At 56.8% G+C, this 14542-nt stretch overlaps 7 protein-coding genes across 7 annotated transcripts; 2 read left to right on the top strand and 5 right to left on the bottom strand.

The window, feature by feature from the left end:
• Positions 1-138: 138 nt before the first annotated feature.
• Positions 139-1352, bottom strand: CH63R_00035 (Mpv17/PMP22 family protein; the record flags this gene model as incomplete). The annotated part of the gene is made up of 4 exons (XM_018295010.1): positions 139-255; positions 323-867; positions 969-1059; positions 1284-1352. The coding sequence occupies 4 exons, from the start codon at positions 1350-1352 to the stop codon at positions 139-141; spliced, it is 822 nt and encodes a 273-aa protein (XP_018163372.1).
• Positions 1353-4532: 3180 nt separating this feature from the next.
• CH63R_00034 (Arabinogalactan endo-beta-1,4-galactanase) lies at positions 4533-5753 on the bottom strand (the record flags this gene model as incomplete). Its single annotated transcript, XM_018295009.1, has 2 exons — positions 4533-5619; positions 5677-5753. The coding sequence occupies 2 exons, from the start codon at positions 5751-5753 to the stop codon at positions 4533-4535; spliced, it is 1164 nt and encodes a 387-aa protein (XP_018163371.1).
• Positions 5754-6405: 652 nt separating this feature from the next.
• Positions 6406-8562, bottom strand: CH63R_00033 (Cell cycle control protein; the record flags this gene model as incomplete). The annotated part of the gene is made up of 1 exon (XM_018295008.1): positions 6406-8562. The coding sequence occupies one exon, from the start codon at positions 8560-8562 to the stop codon at positions 6406-6408; it is 2157 nt and encodes a 718-aa protein (XP_018163370.1).
• A 318-nt stretch (positions 8563-8880) lies between these two features.
• On the top strand, positions 8881-10211 carry CH63R_00032 (ATP binding protein; the record flags this gene model as incomplete). The annotated part of the gene is made up of 3 exons (XM_018295007.1): positions 8881-8980; positions 9047-9358; positions 9412-10211. 3 exons carry the CDS (start codon positions 8881-8883, stop codon positions 10209-10211), a joined length of 1212 nt encoding a protein of 403 aa, XP_018163369.1.
• Positions 10212-10656: 445 nt separating this feature from the next.
• On the bottom strand, positions 10657-10955 carry CH63R_00031 (DNA directed RNA polymerase; the record flags this gene model as incomplete). The annotated part of the gene is made up of 2 exons (XM_018295006.1): positions 10657-10681; positions 10753-10955. 2 exons carry the CDS (start codon positions 10953-10955, stop codon positions 10657-10659), a joined length of 228 nt encoding a protein of 75 aa, XP_018163368.1.
• Positions 10956-11580: 625 nt separating this feature from the next.
• CH63R_00030 (HIT domain-containing protein) lies at positions 11581-12162 on the top strand (the record flags this gene model as incomplete). Its single annotated transcript, XM_018295005.1, has 1 exon — positions 11581-12162. One exon carries the CDS (start codon positions 11581-11583, stop codon positions 12160-12162), a length of 582 nt encoding a protein of 193 aa, XP_018163367.1.
• Positions 12163-12375: 213 nt separating this feature from the next.
• Positions 12376-13357, bottom strand: CH63R_00029 (Aldo/keto reductase; the record flags this gene model as incomplete). The annotated part of the gene is made up of 2 exons (XM_018295004.1): positions 12376-12771; positions 12851-13357. 2 exons carry the CDS (start codon positions 13355-13357, stop codon positions 12376-12378), a joined length of 903 nt encoding a protein of 300 aa, XP_018163366.1.
• Between the last annotated feature and the right edge of the window lie 1185 nt (positions 13358-14542).

Raw genomic sequence — 14542 nt, 5'->3', positions numbered from 1 at the left:
TCTCTATGAGGCATACCCCATCGAGCCAGTATCTAACGCCTCTGGAAATGCCTGCAACGGAAAACGACGTGATCCAGCCCATGCCGCCTCGCAGGCCATGACACAAAGGAAATCGAGCACGTTTGTTATGCGATACATTTAGCTGAGGCGAATGTGGTCGTCATCGCGGGCGGCGGGACGATTGTCGACCTCGTCCGAGGCGTTGGTCAAGGAAAGGTAGGCCGTCCAGGCGATACCGATCGTGGAGACAAAGGGCTAGAGGGCGGAACAAGTTAGCTACGACACCGCCACTCGTATTCGCATAGCTCCGACTCAAACTCACCAGCTGGAACTGAACGGGCATCAGGCGGAAGTTGATGATCTGCACGGCCGGCCAGACAATGAAGTTGGCCTTCAGCGTAGGGACGTACATGTCGCGCAGCTTGTTGAGCACGGCACGGCGGCCACCACCCTCGGCGACAGTCATGACGGAGAAAAAGCACAACAGACCAAAGGGCGCGAAGATGAGCTGGTCAAAAGCAACGCGCTTCATGGCGGGGACAAAAGCGCTCGTCTTGGTCATCGGGAAGGTCGTCGACAAGAACTTGAACCAGCGGAACTGCAAGGGAGCCATGCCGAAACCGTAGGCCATGAAACGAGTGAGGCGCTCGAAGTCGAACGGCGGCGGCAGATGCTTGGAGTCCGGAATGAGGTCCTTCTCGTAAAAGGGGTTCTTGCGGTCGAGATCGTGGATCTCGATGGCGACGCCGTCGTTCTTGTCGAGGCCGCCAGGCTTGCGAACAGCCTTGAGGCGGAGGGCCGTAACGGTTTGGGCTGTCGTGTCGGCGATGCCTCCGAGAATGGCGTTGGTCACCATCATGGTGAGGACTGCAAGTGGAGAGGTCCATGTCAGCTTGGATTATCACGGATGTGTATCGGAGTGGCGAATATAAATTTGGGATAGAAGCCGAAATTGAGGGGGAACGTACGTGGTCGTTCATCGTAGTATTGGTTAAACTTGGAGACCAACCTGGCGACGAGCGCCATTTCGATCAGTGCGATGACTGCGTGAAGCAGTGGCTGTGACGGAGGGGTGCAAGTCAGCGCAGGTTTTTTAAGTGATTGTTAGAGGCGGGGAGCAACGGTGGGATTAATAACGAGCAGAGACCTGGTGCAAGCGTGAATGGAAAGAGAGACAAGAGGGACTCAGATTCAGCGTGCGAGGAATGGGACCGATCCTGGAGGACACAAGTAGAGAAACGGGCGGGACAGATGGAACAGTGCTATGGAAGGGGTTGGCATACGAGGCGTCCGTAAATGTATTTGCTGTTGACAGCTCGGACGATGCGACGGCGAGAAAGTTCCCACGACATGATGGACTACTAGTAGCAGTAGTAGTAGGATGAGGGAAAGAAGGCCCGGGGTGTGAGGTTTCTTTTTTAGATGGGGGAGGTATGCGAGCAAGCGGGCGATGGTTCGGTTCGATTTCTTCGGCTCGATGGAGTATGCCGCGCTATCGACTCCTCTAATGCCTCGAAATGAGGTAACGGACAAGCAGCAAACCAAGGGAGGGAGAGGGAGGCGAGAGTTTGACGAAGGGGGCCCTTGATGGATCGAGCTCCTTTGGTGCTTCTGCAGGCTTCGACAGCTGGGTACGATGACGACACCGTAGCAAAAGAGACGCTCGGGGGGGGGGGTGTCGCTCTTGTGTGGTGGCGCAAAAGATGATTGGTCCGACTTCACTCTTCGGGCGGCGGAGGCTTTATTCCTACTGGGCGGCGCGCCGAGACGAGATAATACGATATGACAGGGTAAGAGAAAATGAGCAACCACAGGAAAAGAAGATCACCAAACTTGGCGGGAGAGATAAGGTAACGTAGGAGTGATGTGTTCCGAAGAGAAAGAATGAAAAAGGGTGGGAAGGGGCAGATTCTAAAAAGAAATGGAGCAGCACCAGCACCAGTATAACCTGTGACCATCCAAAGTACCGTACGAATACCGTTCCCTTCCAAGATGCAATGCTTTTGCTGGGAGGAATTAAACCTAGTAGAAAAGGAACCGCTGCAGGGCCCCAAGACCCCTTCCTTCCGAGAGTGCAATTCGCGCTGCTGCTTTGCGTGCTTCAGGCGTGGGAACTCAAAGTCCGGATTCCATGGTACCGCCCATTGCCGCCCCCAGGGTTGCCAAGTCTGCTGCTCTGCTCCTCATCATGGATGTAGGTGGATTGGATGGTGGTGGATAGCGAATGGTGGATGGTAAGAGGGGAAGATGTGTTTGCTTCGGGCGCACGCCATGACGCTGGCACTGTGCTGAATGTGTCGCCCGGCGCCTCCCACACCTAAAGCTCACACCGAACTGAGCGCTCCCCGCGGCCCCGACCATGCCGAGGCCGCCCACAAGTTCACCGCACAGTGCATCCACCGCCCTGCGCCCCTCACCACCACTACCACCATCACGCCGTCTTCTATGCTCGTCTTCGGACTCCAACAACTGACCAACCTCCCTCTGCCCCTGTTGTCGTTGTTGTGGACTTCCCCATCAATTGCCACTAGGGGTCACTGCCACTGCCCCATTCATCCATGAACCGTCCCTTGTGAACCCGACTGACGCCGTTTGGCCCCGTCCTTGCACAGCAATCCCCAAACACGACTCTTGCCCTCCCGATCAATGCTCCCGTTTCATCCACGCGTACAAATAGTTGGGGGGGGAGAGGACGCTGCTTCCTCCACGCCAGCGCATAGCGGTGACGTACGATGTACGGCGGTTGAAGCTTTGCTCTCGCCTGTCTCTTGGGACGAATTGACTAATGACCATTACTACAGCAAGTATGCCGGTATATGGTCAAGCGTTTTCTCACGGCTCCCAACACAAATTTCCCAACCGCGTCTGATCCCCCGGAAGCAAAGTTGACGGAGTGGTACTGGTTCAAACTTTTGACGCATGAGCTTGTTAAACATAGGGGTCCTCGAGGCAGGATGAACCCTGGCCGTCTCTCCTGAATTACGCCCGTCGCAATACCGGCATTGCTACAGTACGTTCTTTTTACTTTGAACGGGGCCGCCTGTCCGTTTGGCATTGTGTTTGGCATTGTTTCTCTCCTGGCCAAATTTCATCACTCTTGTAAGTTGTGGAGGGTCTGCGGAAAACACTGATTGATTAAACTCACGACTGGGTCGGGGCGCTTTCAATGCCGTCGTGGTCGACGTTGATACGTATGCCGCCCTTCGTACGATGTACTATTATTCCGGCCGGGCTTGGGTTTAAATGATGTCCCAGCCAAACTAAGCCACACTGGTTGACTACCAAAGGTCAGTCACACATGGCTAACCATGACCGCCTTCACATGGATACATCCAGAGACTCCTAATATTATCTTCAGATTCTAGGAACTGTAATATAGTGACTTGTCCCGGGCCCCTGTACTTTGTCTTTTCCTGTGGCTCCAAGAGATGATCGATCCGTGCGATGATATCCGCGGTATTAGTCGCGATGGGAACTGTAATGAGAGATTTAATAACATCAGCGATAATATATGAATTAAATCCCCGTGAATGTCTTGCAGTTATCAGAGCGCGTCATGATGACCCCTAGCTGACTGTTCTCCATCTTTAGTTACATCTAATTAATTCACTTTCTTCGTCCTTTGCTTTTGAGTGAGAGCTCTAGGGTCAAGTCATTGAGTAGGCTGCTGATAGAGAGTTCCAGCCGTGTTCCAGCTGCGCTACAAGGAGATCTGGAATATGGGACAAACGCAACACCGGCACGGCGGAGGCCATTGCCGTTGAGCTCCATGGCGAGCTACTTCTTTGGAAGGGCTCTTCAGCAGGCATGCATATGCTGCTTTTGATGTCAAGGGACAATTTTGTCGGTTATGGGGTTCGGGCCGTCCGGCTCTACAACGAAATGATCCAGAGCAAGGACCTTACATCTCCTCATACAGCTGTATTGGAAGACCTTTTCAAACAACCCTAAACTCGGCTGGAGCGCGCGCGCGCAACGACCAGAGTGGCATCAACGTTGAAGTCAATAAGAAGCTGCAAGTTGAAGTCACAACTGAAGATGTCACCCGCCGTCGATTTCTTACTGGTGCCAGCAGTATGACCATGGAGCTGAACTATGATGCTCGGATCCAAGACTTACACGAGCGGTTGAACGTCGAGGTCGAAGCTGCGACTAAGGCCGGGACGGGAGCGACATCGGCAACATAAGCACTTCGACTCCTCAATCCAGCCAGATTCCGTGCTCGACGGACACGTTTCAACCGACCACTGTGCCCGAGAACGTATTGCAGCGCACCAACAGTTCGGGCATCGGCATTTCGAACTTTGACGTAGATCTCGACGATGACAGTCAACCCCTACCAGATATTGTCAGACATGACGAGTTGTTTGAAAAGAAGCGCCAAGGGAATGGAACGCCATGTCTTTCGAATCGCAGTCGCAAGGGAGGGCCTGGGACAGTTGAGTGACATATAAGCTACTAGGTACCTAGGTACCTGAATTATGTACTACCTAGAGTCTCTATGTGCTGTACCGAGGCAGTGGTCTGCTCCACTAATCCAGGAAAACATTCACACTCTCTCTTGAGTATCCTACCGTCCTCGGCCACGCGCTATAGTCCGCTTCGAACAGAATAGCATCATTGCAGTCGCTTCCAAGAGATGTATTGTTGAGCCAGGGACTTTCCCAGTACCACACGCCGCGTCCGAGACCTCTCGGAGCCTCTCTGACGATGCGGATGACCTCGGCCATCCACTGAATCTGGCCGGCGACGCTGTAGGGGATGCTCGGCTCGGATGACTCCGGGATTGGGTTCCAGCGGCCGTCGCACACAGCCGGGTAGTCCGTCTCGACAACCTGCATGGGCTTGTTGTACTTGTCGGCCATGACGCGCAGGACCTCGCGCAGGTTGGCGAATGTGGCCGAGGTGCCGTAGAAGGGGTAGAAGCTGAAGCCGAAGCTGTCCCAGGCCGACAGGGGCACGCCGTTGTCGACGAGGGCGCCGTACCAGCGCTCCTGCAGCGTCAGGTTCCAGCCGTTGTCGAGGTGGAGCATGACCTCGGGCTTGGGCACGCCAGCGCAGGTGGCGTCCTTAACACCGGCGCGGGCCGCCTTGTAGAGCGTCGCGATGTTGGAGAAGTTGGCCACCGTCGCCGACCACGGCTGCACATCGACCGAGACGCGGCCCAGCGGCCAGATCATGCCGTGGCGGATCTCGTTGCCGAGCGAGACGATGTCGAGGGTTACGCCGGCGTCCCGGAACGCCACGAGCGTCTCGCGGACATACTCGCGAAGTCGACCCGCCAGCGGCTCCAGCTCCGTCGGCCACGCCGCCGGCGCCGGCTGCTTCTGCGGGTCGGCCCAGCTGTCGGAGAAGTGGAAGTCGAGGAAGATGCGCTGGCCCTTGGCCTGGAACCGCTTTGCGAGGTCGATGGTGTAGTTGAGCCCGTACGTGCCATCGGGCGGGTCCACCCACAGCCGGAGCCGCACGCCGTTCATGCCGCCGTCGGCGAGGATGTCGTCGGCCGGCCGCTCCTGGTTGCCGCGCGCAGTGTCGACGAAGACGTTTTGCGACTCCTCAAGCATCTTCAGCGAGCTGAGGTCGTGGCCCTTGTAAAAGAAGGGCTTCTCATCGCCTTGGCTGGAGGGGCTGTCGTCAGACGACGGTGGTCATGCTGGAACTTTCTGTTTGACTTACTTGATGGCCTCGGCGGCCGGGGCTGCCATCGCCAGAGCCGTGAGGCTCAGGAGAGAAAGCAGTCTTCTTGCGATCATGATGAAGTGTGGTCTCACAGCCGATGATATCGAGGGCCTTCTACTGACTTTCCAACGACTGCTACGCAAGACCCCTTTATATACACGCACATCTCCCTAACCCCTCACCGCCGTGCCCACAAGCCAAAGTCGAACCATCGTTTTCAGTCACCTGCCAAGGTTGAAATAAACGCAAGCGAGCTGTCATGGGTCTCGGCAATCTTTTATTTTCTCTCTCGGTCCAACGCGATGTTGGACCGAATATGTCAGCGAGAGCGAACACTCAAAACAGCAGCGAACAAATTGGAGACGGCCCGAACTGCGGAGACAATCGCGGGGTTGCTGGGGAGAGACTCCATCCGTGTCCATCACCCCCGGCTTGACGATTGGTGCGCCTGGATAAGGTGCCCTTGTCGCCTCCCGCAATTTCGGTCAAGATGCCCCCAACGAGTTACTCACGGCGTGTCATCTGTTATGTCCGCCGTCGTGCCAAGCTCCATATGGTCTGGCTCGTCTGGCTTCACCGGTCGGCGGACTGGCGGGTCCTGAAGCTTGGAGAAAAGATTGCTCCAGGGGGGGTTCTAGAACCATGCTTTCACGGCTTTTCTCAACCGAGGTATTCTTGTTGATCCCATCCTTACCCTATCTATTCAGTTCCGATGACAACATCCAGCTAGCCGTCGGCCAAGACTCGGGTCCAGTCAAACTTCCTCCACTTCTTGTTAAATCCCTCGACTCGGCGATCGCCCTTGTTCCACCGCCCCTGTCTCTTGATCACGTCCGGGCCAACGTCCAAGATGCCCCCAATAATCTCCCTCGCAAAGAGGTCGCCTTTTGGCCAGCGGTTGGCGTTTTCCACAACATGGCCGAGGCCGCCGTCGAGCGTGAACCACGCGTGGAAGTAGGGCATCTCCTTGGCGATGCTCCGCCGGAACGCCATCCTGCCCATGCCATCTCGGGCCCTGGCAGCCGTGTCGATGATCTTTTGGTGCTGCGACCACTCGTCATCCGTGGTGAGGAAGGCCTCCTTGAAGTACGCCGGGGCTGTGGCGCCTTCCTCGTAGGGAATGGGCACAGCCATCATGGCGGCGTGGAGATGCCTCTGCGGCGCTGCGGCGTTCTCATAAAAAATTACCTCCTGTCCCTTCTCGTGGTACATCCTCGTGAGCGACTTCATAAAGTTCCGGATCTCTTCCCATTCGTCATCGTCGCACTCAACGAGGTTCTTGCGATGCGCCATAGGCACAATGACGGCGCCGCCTTCGCTGACCTCCGGTTCCGTCGGCAGCGTCAAGAAGACGCGCGTGCCGAGAGAAACGACCGGTGCCAAAGGCGGCTGGCCCTTGTCCTCGTGATGGCACAGTGGACAGTTGTCCAGTATCCGTGACACCTTCTGGTACTCGTTGACGGCCACATTCTTGAGGTTGACCTCGGACTTGTGCACCCGCTTCGCGAGCTTGTCGGCGTTCTCGTCCATGTAGTCGAGGTCGTTGTCAAACTTGCCGTCCTTGGCGATGCGCTCAGCAAGCCGCATGCCCTCGCCGCCGGCTTGACCGCGTGTTCTGCGCTCCTCGCGGACCATGTCTTCGATTGACATGTCCTCGTTCGCTTCCACGTTCCCGCGCTCTTGGCCGCGCTTGTTCTCGCTGGCCTTGACTTCGCCACGGGTTCCAGCCAGCATCCTGTTATCCATGACGCCCAGGACGACCGATTGCGGCCCGTTGGTGGCAAAGCTGGCCGCAGCTTGGTTGTATTCGGCTTCCAATTTGGCAGCATCCGGCGCCTTGCGCAGCTTGGCCTTCATCATCTGAGCTCGCAGCCTGTTTAATGCGGTCTGGTCCATAGGGGTGTGCTGCATGGCGTCGTCAGGGATAACGGTGCCCTGTTCAAACGTTTCGGCGCCGTCTCGTGCGACACGTTCCCGTTCGGAGGCCCTGTCGACGCGGTGCTTTTCCAGGCGCTCGCGGTACAGGTCGCCAGTCGGCTTCTCCTTACCCACATATCCCTCGCCGTACACCTTGCGACGATCCATCTCAATCTTCTCCTCCCTGGCGTCGTCGAAATCCTGCAGGTCGCCAAACCTCTCCAGAGCAATGTCCTCAACCGATCGTCCAGACTCCTCTGCCATAGAATACACGCCCTTAAGCTTGGTCATGCGCCACTGAGAACCATTATCCCCGAACGTGTAGTTGATAGTTCTCTCTGCCGGTGGGAGCTTTTCATCCAATGTCGTGACATTGCTCAGATCACCAAACTCTTTGTTGATTTCCCTTTCATGAATGACTCTGACCGGTTCTTCCTTTGGTGGCGGCTTGATCTCGTCCTTTTTGCGCTGGACATAGTCGATGTCGAGGGCCGATGGGGCAGTCATCCAGCTATCGCGTACGAGCGGCGCGTCTGCAGTCTTGCCTTGAGGCGTGGCTTCCTCGTCGGGTATTGGCAAGTCTTCCTTAGGATCCGTTGTCTTCTCGTGCTTCTCGCTGTGGCGCTCGTTGTCTCTATCTCTGTGTCTGTGCCTTGACCGCCGCTCTTCGTCGTCTTTCGAATGGCGAGATCGCTTGTGTCTGTGGCCATCCTCCTCGTCCTCTTCGTATCGTCGCGATCTGTGATGACGATGTCTATCATGATCTCGGTCGCGTTCCCGATCTTTGTCACGATCTCCATGACTGTCTCTCTCGCGATCACGTTCTCGGTGTCTGTCGGAAGACCTCTCGCGGTGATGATGCCGATGCTTCTTCCTCTGTCTGCGCTCTTCTTTCTCGCGTTCTATGCGCTCCTTCTCTCCCTTTTCGGCGGCGAGAGCTTTTTCGAACTCATCAAGGCCGTCCATGGTTGCACGAGCATGCGGTACGGAGCTGGCGAGGATTGACTTGAGCAGTCGCTGCAGTGGGTTTTTTGTTTTCACTGATTCAAGGTAGAAGAACGGGTTGGCGATGCAGGCCGGACGTCACTCGTCAGCACGGGCCATTCAGATTTTAAATCCGATTGGGGGCGTCTGATTAGAGATTTACAGGGGGTCTCATCCACTCTGACGCCCCGCGCGGGGCAGCTCTTCTACAGTATCTCTTCCAGAACTTTTTTCTTAGCGGTCGCAGCAACACCCGTGCAAGCCGCATACTACACACTCGACATCACCATCACCACCAAAATGGCTTCAACATCCGCAGCCGCACCCGCTGAGAATGCGTCCACTCAGGAAAATGTTCCCACCAATACGCCTACCTCCATCGTCGTTGTCGGCATGGCTGGTGAGACCAACCCCTTCTACTCTCCGCAATCCGGACTGTCACGCTGACCAATACTCCCTATCACAGGTTCCGGCAAGACGACCTTCATGCGACGCATCAACTCTTACCTGCACGGCAAGCAAGATCCGCCGTATGTCATCAACCTGGACCCGGCCGTTCTCAATGTCCCCTTCGAGAGCAACATCGACATTCGCGACTCGGTCAACTACGAGGAAGTTATGAAGCAGTACAACCTGGGCCCCAACGGTGGAATTTTGACGTCCTTGAACCTCTTTGCCACAAAGGTCGACCAGATCGTCAACCTGCTGGAGAAGCGCGCGGCTCCGGACCCTGAGAACCCGAATAAGAAGCCCATCAACAACATTCTTGTTGACACTCGTGAGTCTAAGCCGGCCACTTACCCGCCAGCTTATGAGCTAACAGCACCGCAGCCGGACAGATTGAGGTCTTTGTCTGGTCCGCCAGTGGCACCATCCTCCTCGAGTCTCTCGCCTCTTCATTCCCGACCGTCATCGCCTATGTCATCGACACGCCGCGAACCACTTCCACAAGCACATTCATGAGCAACATGCTGTACGCCTGCAGTATTCTCTACAAGACCAAACTCCCCATGATCCTGGTCTTCAACAAGACCGATGTGCAGGACGCGACTTTTGCGAAGGAGTGGATGACGGACTTCGAGGCCTTCCAGGCCGCCCTTCAGCGGGATGAGATGAGCGATGTCATCGGCGGCTACGAGACCTCAGAAGGCGGCAGCGGCGGCAGTGGCTACATGGGCAGTCTTCTCAACTCGATGAGCCTCATGCTGGAAGAGTTCTACTCCCACCTCAGCTTCGTGCCCGTCAGCTCGCGCCTCGGAACGGGTATGGACGAGTTCTTCGCGGCCGTGGAAGAGAAGGCGGCCGAGTTCAAGCAGGACTACCTCCCCGAGCTCCAGCGCAGACGACAGGAGCGGGAGGAGAAGAAGCGCCAGGCTCGTGAGCACGAGCTGGACAAGATGATGAAGGGTATGTCTGTGGACGCGGGCAAGAAGTCGATGGTTGTCAAGCCCGTAGATGACGACGATGACGGAATCGACGTAGCCAGCGACGTTGACGATGACGATATGCCGGATGATGAGGATGACCGGGAAGGCCTCCAGGCCCGTTACGAAGCGGCCATGGAGGCCGAGGGCGATTCAATCATGGCTGATGGCAGTTTCGCAAAGTACTTGCACACGCGGCCGACGTGATGGCCAGTCAGGATGAGACACGTTTTTGCACATAGGAAGAAGTTCGGGCAGGGGACGGCGTTTTTAAGACTGGTTGCTGCATTATCATGAGATACCTCGAAAAGGAAGAACAGGTGCAGAAAGTTGCCTTGCTCTATGAATTGATTTTGACCCCCCCATCCGTAACTCCTGCAGATCTCGGCGCCCGTTGATGTGGTTTTTTTTTTTTTGTTCAGATCGCGGGCGGCCGAAGTGCGCTCGTGCGCCGAGACAATTCCTCCTCGGCATTCTTCTGGTGGAACGCCCATTCTTCATCATGAGCAACCCAGCGAACCCACGGCTTGAGGTCTCACACGGTATCGACTCTCGGATCTGTGTAAGAATCCCGCCCAGTATCCCAAGCCCCTCCCGGTGCTCGTTCATCCTCGCGTTGCATATACATTGAAATCTCCTCGGCTGAACGGCATCATCTCGCCTCAAACTGGACCATTCTGCAAAGAAAGAAAAAAGGGATCAGCACAAGCCATCGCCCGCAGAATCTCAGAGCTCATGTGGGACTCACCTCTTGGTACGCTCCTTGTACAAGATACGGCAACCGCACTCCTTGCAGCGGATGGGGTCGGCGCGACGCAGCTGGAACTTGAGACCGCAGTCGCCGCAGAGGTACTGCATCTGGGGGCCCTCGGCGCCGTAGGAGGTGTAGGCAGCCGCACTAGGGGCGGAGGTCGCGCCGGCGGTGGGGACTTGGTAGGCTTCGCGAGACATCTTGTTCCTCGTCCTTCGGTGGTTTGAGATTCCTTAAAGAGAAGGTGGTCGTTCGTTCGGGGAGGGCGAGAGGTTGTGAGGCGCGTCGGATGGGGCGGCGGCGAATGTCTTCTTCACGACGGGCTGGATTGGAAATGCAGAGGTGGGCTGGATGACAATTTGTTAGGCGGTGAAGGCGCATCGGGACGGCAGAAAAAAGGTTCGGCCTACCAAGGTTTTGAGCGGTGTGAGGCCTGGCCATTGGCACCTGTGGCACCCAGCCCGTCGGGGTATGGAGCAGAATGGGACCTCCGGTATGGCCCACTTCCCGAGGTTATCGGTGTTTACTTCCGCCCAGCTTGCCGGGACCTGGTAGGAAACAAATCGTGGACATGCAGCACGCCAGCAAACACCCCCCCCCGTCTCTTCGAACCATCCTTCTTTAATGACTTCACCGACTGGTTGACTGTCAAATATTTCCAAGTCCCACATCCGGTCAGCGAGGACACGGTAATGCTTCAGATCCCGACATAGCCAGAACCTATTGTATACTCCCGCACCCCCCAATAATGCCCGATCCTTCTTCGACACCCTCGACGACGGCCTTCACCCCCATCACGACAACACCGCTCGCCAGCAGCCCATCATGACGCCCGCCGCACAGTTTGACGCCGGTGTGGAGCCACCCGAATCGCAATGCCCATTCTGCGTGATCGCGACCGAGTACCCGGCCTACGATCCTGCGACGCCGCCCCAGGACGACGCGACGCTCGATCCGAACCGCATCCCGACGCCCGCCTTTGTCGTGCTCTCGACCCCGACCCTCATCGCTTTCCTCGATATCCTCCCGCTATCACGCGGCCACCTCCTTCTCTGCCCTCGCTCGCACCGCCCGAAGCTCACCGATGCCTCGCCCGATGAGTCGGCCGAGATGGGCCGCTACCTGCGCGTGCTGTCCAACGCGCTCGCCCGCACGACAGGCGTTGAAGACTGGAATGTCGTGCAGAACAACGGCGCCGCCGCCGCCCAAGTCGTCATGCACATGCACTTCCATCTCATTCCGCGCCCTGAGATCCGTGCGAGCGGCCGCTATAGCGAGAGCTTCACCATGTTTGGCCGCGGCCGGAGGGAGGAGCTGGACGAGGAGGACGCCGAGCACTTTGCCAAGGAGCTGCGGGAGAACGTGGCCGATATCATGAGGGAAGAGAAGCACAAGTCCAAGCTTTGAAGAAGGGTTTCAACCCCCAAAAAAGAGAAATTTGAACGTGATTTATTCGTTTCGTGTATGGGGACGTTCGAGTCCGAGCTGCCGCCTATCGCAGCAGTTTGTCACGCCGTAGCGCTGTTTTACTCCCTTTTTTTTCTTGTCCATTTCTCATACTCATCATATGAGTTTCTACCTGGTCATAACCACACCGCCCTGTTTATCTAACCCGCACGTTTACTCATCATCACCGAAAAAGACCTTGACGCCATCCGGAAGGAAGGTGCCGTCGCAGACCTTGAAGCGGTCGGGGATAGCCGAGATCTTGCTGATCTCGTCGTCGGTCAGGGACCAGCCGTCGAGGTCGTAGTTGGCCTTGATGCGGCCCTCAGAGACGGACTTGGGGATGACGCTGACATCTCTGGCGAGGCCCCACTGGAGGAGGACCTGCTGGGGAGTGCGGCCCTTGGCCTTTGCGATTTCAAGCAGGGTCTGGTTGGTGTAGAGGGGCGAGTCGGTGCTGCCGAGGCACGAGTAGGCAGTGGCGTGGATGCCCTTGGACTTGCAGTAGTCGAGGAGCTTGGGCGAAGGGTTGCAAGGGTGGAGCTCGACCTGGTTCACCGCGGGGACGACCTTGGGTTCTGTGTCAGTGGCCGAAGTTTGTTCTCCCATAACGGACGGAGGACCGTCGCAGAAGACAGCTGCGACTCACCTTGGTCTGGGGGTCGTTGAGGAGGCGCTCGAGGTGGGTGAGGCCAAAGTTGGAGACACCAATGTTCCTGACCTTGCCGGTGCCGACGAGCTTCTGCAGCTCGCGCCAGGTGTCGACAAAGTCCCAGTCGGGGTAGTGCTTCTTCAGGTCGTCGGGGTCGGTGCTGGAAGGCCAGTGCATGAGGTAGAGGTCGACGTAGTCGGTCTGGAGGTTCTCAAGGGACTTGGCAATGGCCTCCGGGACGCGCTTATGCCAAGGGTTGTCGAGCTTGGTGGTGAGCCAGATGTCCTCGCGGGGCACGCCCGAGGCCTTGATGCCGTCACCGACCTCCTTCTCATTGCCGTAGGCGAAGGCGGTGTCGATGTGGCGGTAGCCGTTCTTCAGGGCGGCCTCGACGGCGAGCTTGACCTCGTTCGGCTTGGACTGCCAGGTGCCCAGACCGATGGCGGGGATCTTGTCGCCCGTGTTGAGGGTGAAGGTGCGGGTGGTCTGCTTGACGTCGGCCATGATTGCGGTCTACAGTAATTGGAGAAGAGAGGATGGGGGTATCACAGAGGGAGGAGAAGTAAGTCGAAATGGAGAGAGAAGAGTATTGTCGAACGTCAAGAGCGAGATGCGTCTGCGGCGAAAGAGAGTTCTTTTGTATGCGAACAACACGGAGGAATCACTCAGTCACTTATCAGAGAAGAGAAGGAAGGAGGAAGGGGCGTGAGTAGGGGAGGGGATCCAAGCAAGGAAGCGGGTGCGTGTTGTGCTCCCTCGGCACTCTTTCCACCTCGTCCCTTGTCGGAAACCACGTTGCTATCTGCGTAGGAGACTGCAGAGTACAGATTACAGATTACAGTACTCGGCTACCTACCCAATCCAGTCGGTCCTAAGGTATCCCCTTGGATCTGCGCAAGTGTACTCTGTGAGTAGGACAGAGACGAGAGGAAGGTCCAGTCCATTGAGTTGCCGCGCCGCATTCCATCCTATCCCACCAGCGTCCCATGTCCCCTCCAAAACCCCCTGATCCCGCCCCCCCGAATTGCCCCTCCCCCACCTCGTGAGCGCCCGGGAATGACGCAGTATGAAGTGACCGGGGCCCAGGGGGGGTACTTCCACTCCATGCACCTCTGATGACCCGGTGCACGGGAAACATGGAACGTCGCCCTATCGGCGTTGAGCCTTTTCGTCTCTTTATCTTTCCCTGAGCCGCTATCCCCGAGGGAGTAGTTGCAAGAGTCGTGATTCTCACAGATTGGTGACTGACACAACAGGTGGGCGACACAACGAGGGGTATTCAATATGCATGCCCATTTTGGGAACACGGCATGGAAGAACAAGACAAGACATGAACAGCGAGAGAGAGTGAGAGAGAGAAAAATTCAGCTGGCCCGGTCCCAGTCAGCCCTTTGTGATGCGCTTGATTGGCAGCGCTTGCTATACCCGTTCCAATCCGCGTCGTTGGAACGGGCAAATGCACCCCGACGCGCGACTTATTTTTTCTCTTTCCCTCCCCCCCCTCACCCCTCCAAAAAAACCCACATGCCAACAGGCGTCTTGTCGCGAGACTCCTACCGGCCCAACAACAGGACGTCATCTACCCATGCAGACGCCGACAGCACTACTCGGTTGCTACGCCTACATGATATGGTTGGCCCGCGATAGGCCGCGCATGTATATCTGCCGATGTATACTAGACATGCACAT

The sequence above is a fragment of the Colletotrichum higginsianum genome, chromosome 1 (genome assembly GCF_001672515.1).
Source record: "Colletotrichum higginsianum IMI 349063 chromosome 1, whole genome shotgun sequence".
NCBI classification, from domain to species: Eukaryota; Fungi; Ascomycota; class Sordariomycetes; order Glomerellales; family Glomerellaceae; genus Colletotrichum; species Colletotrichum higginsianum.
Note: the sequence above shows the minus strand (reverse complement) of the source record. Positions and strands in the feature narration are given on the sequence as shown.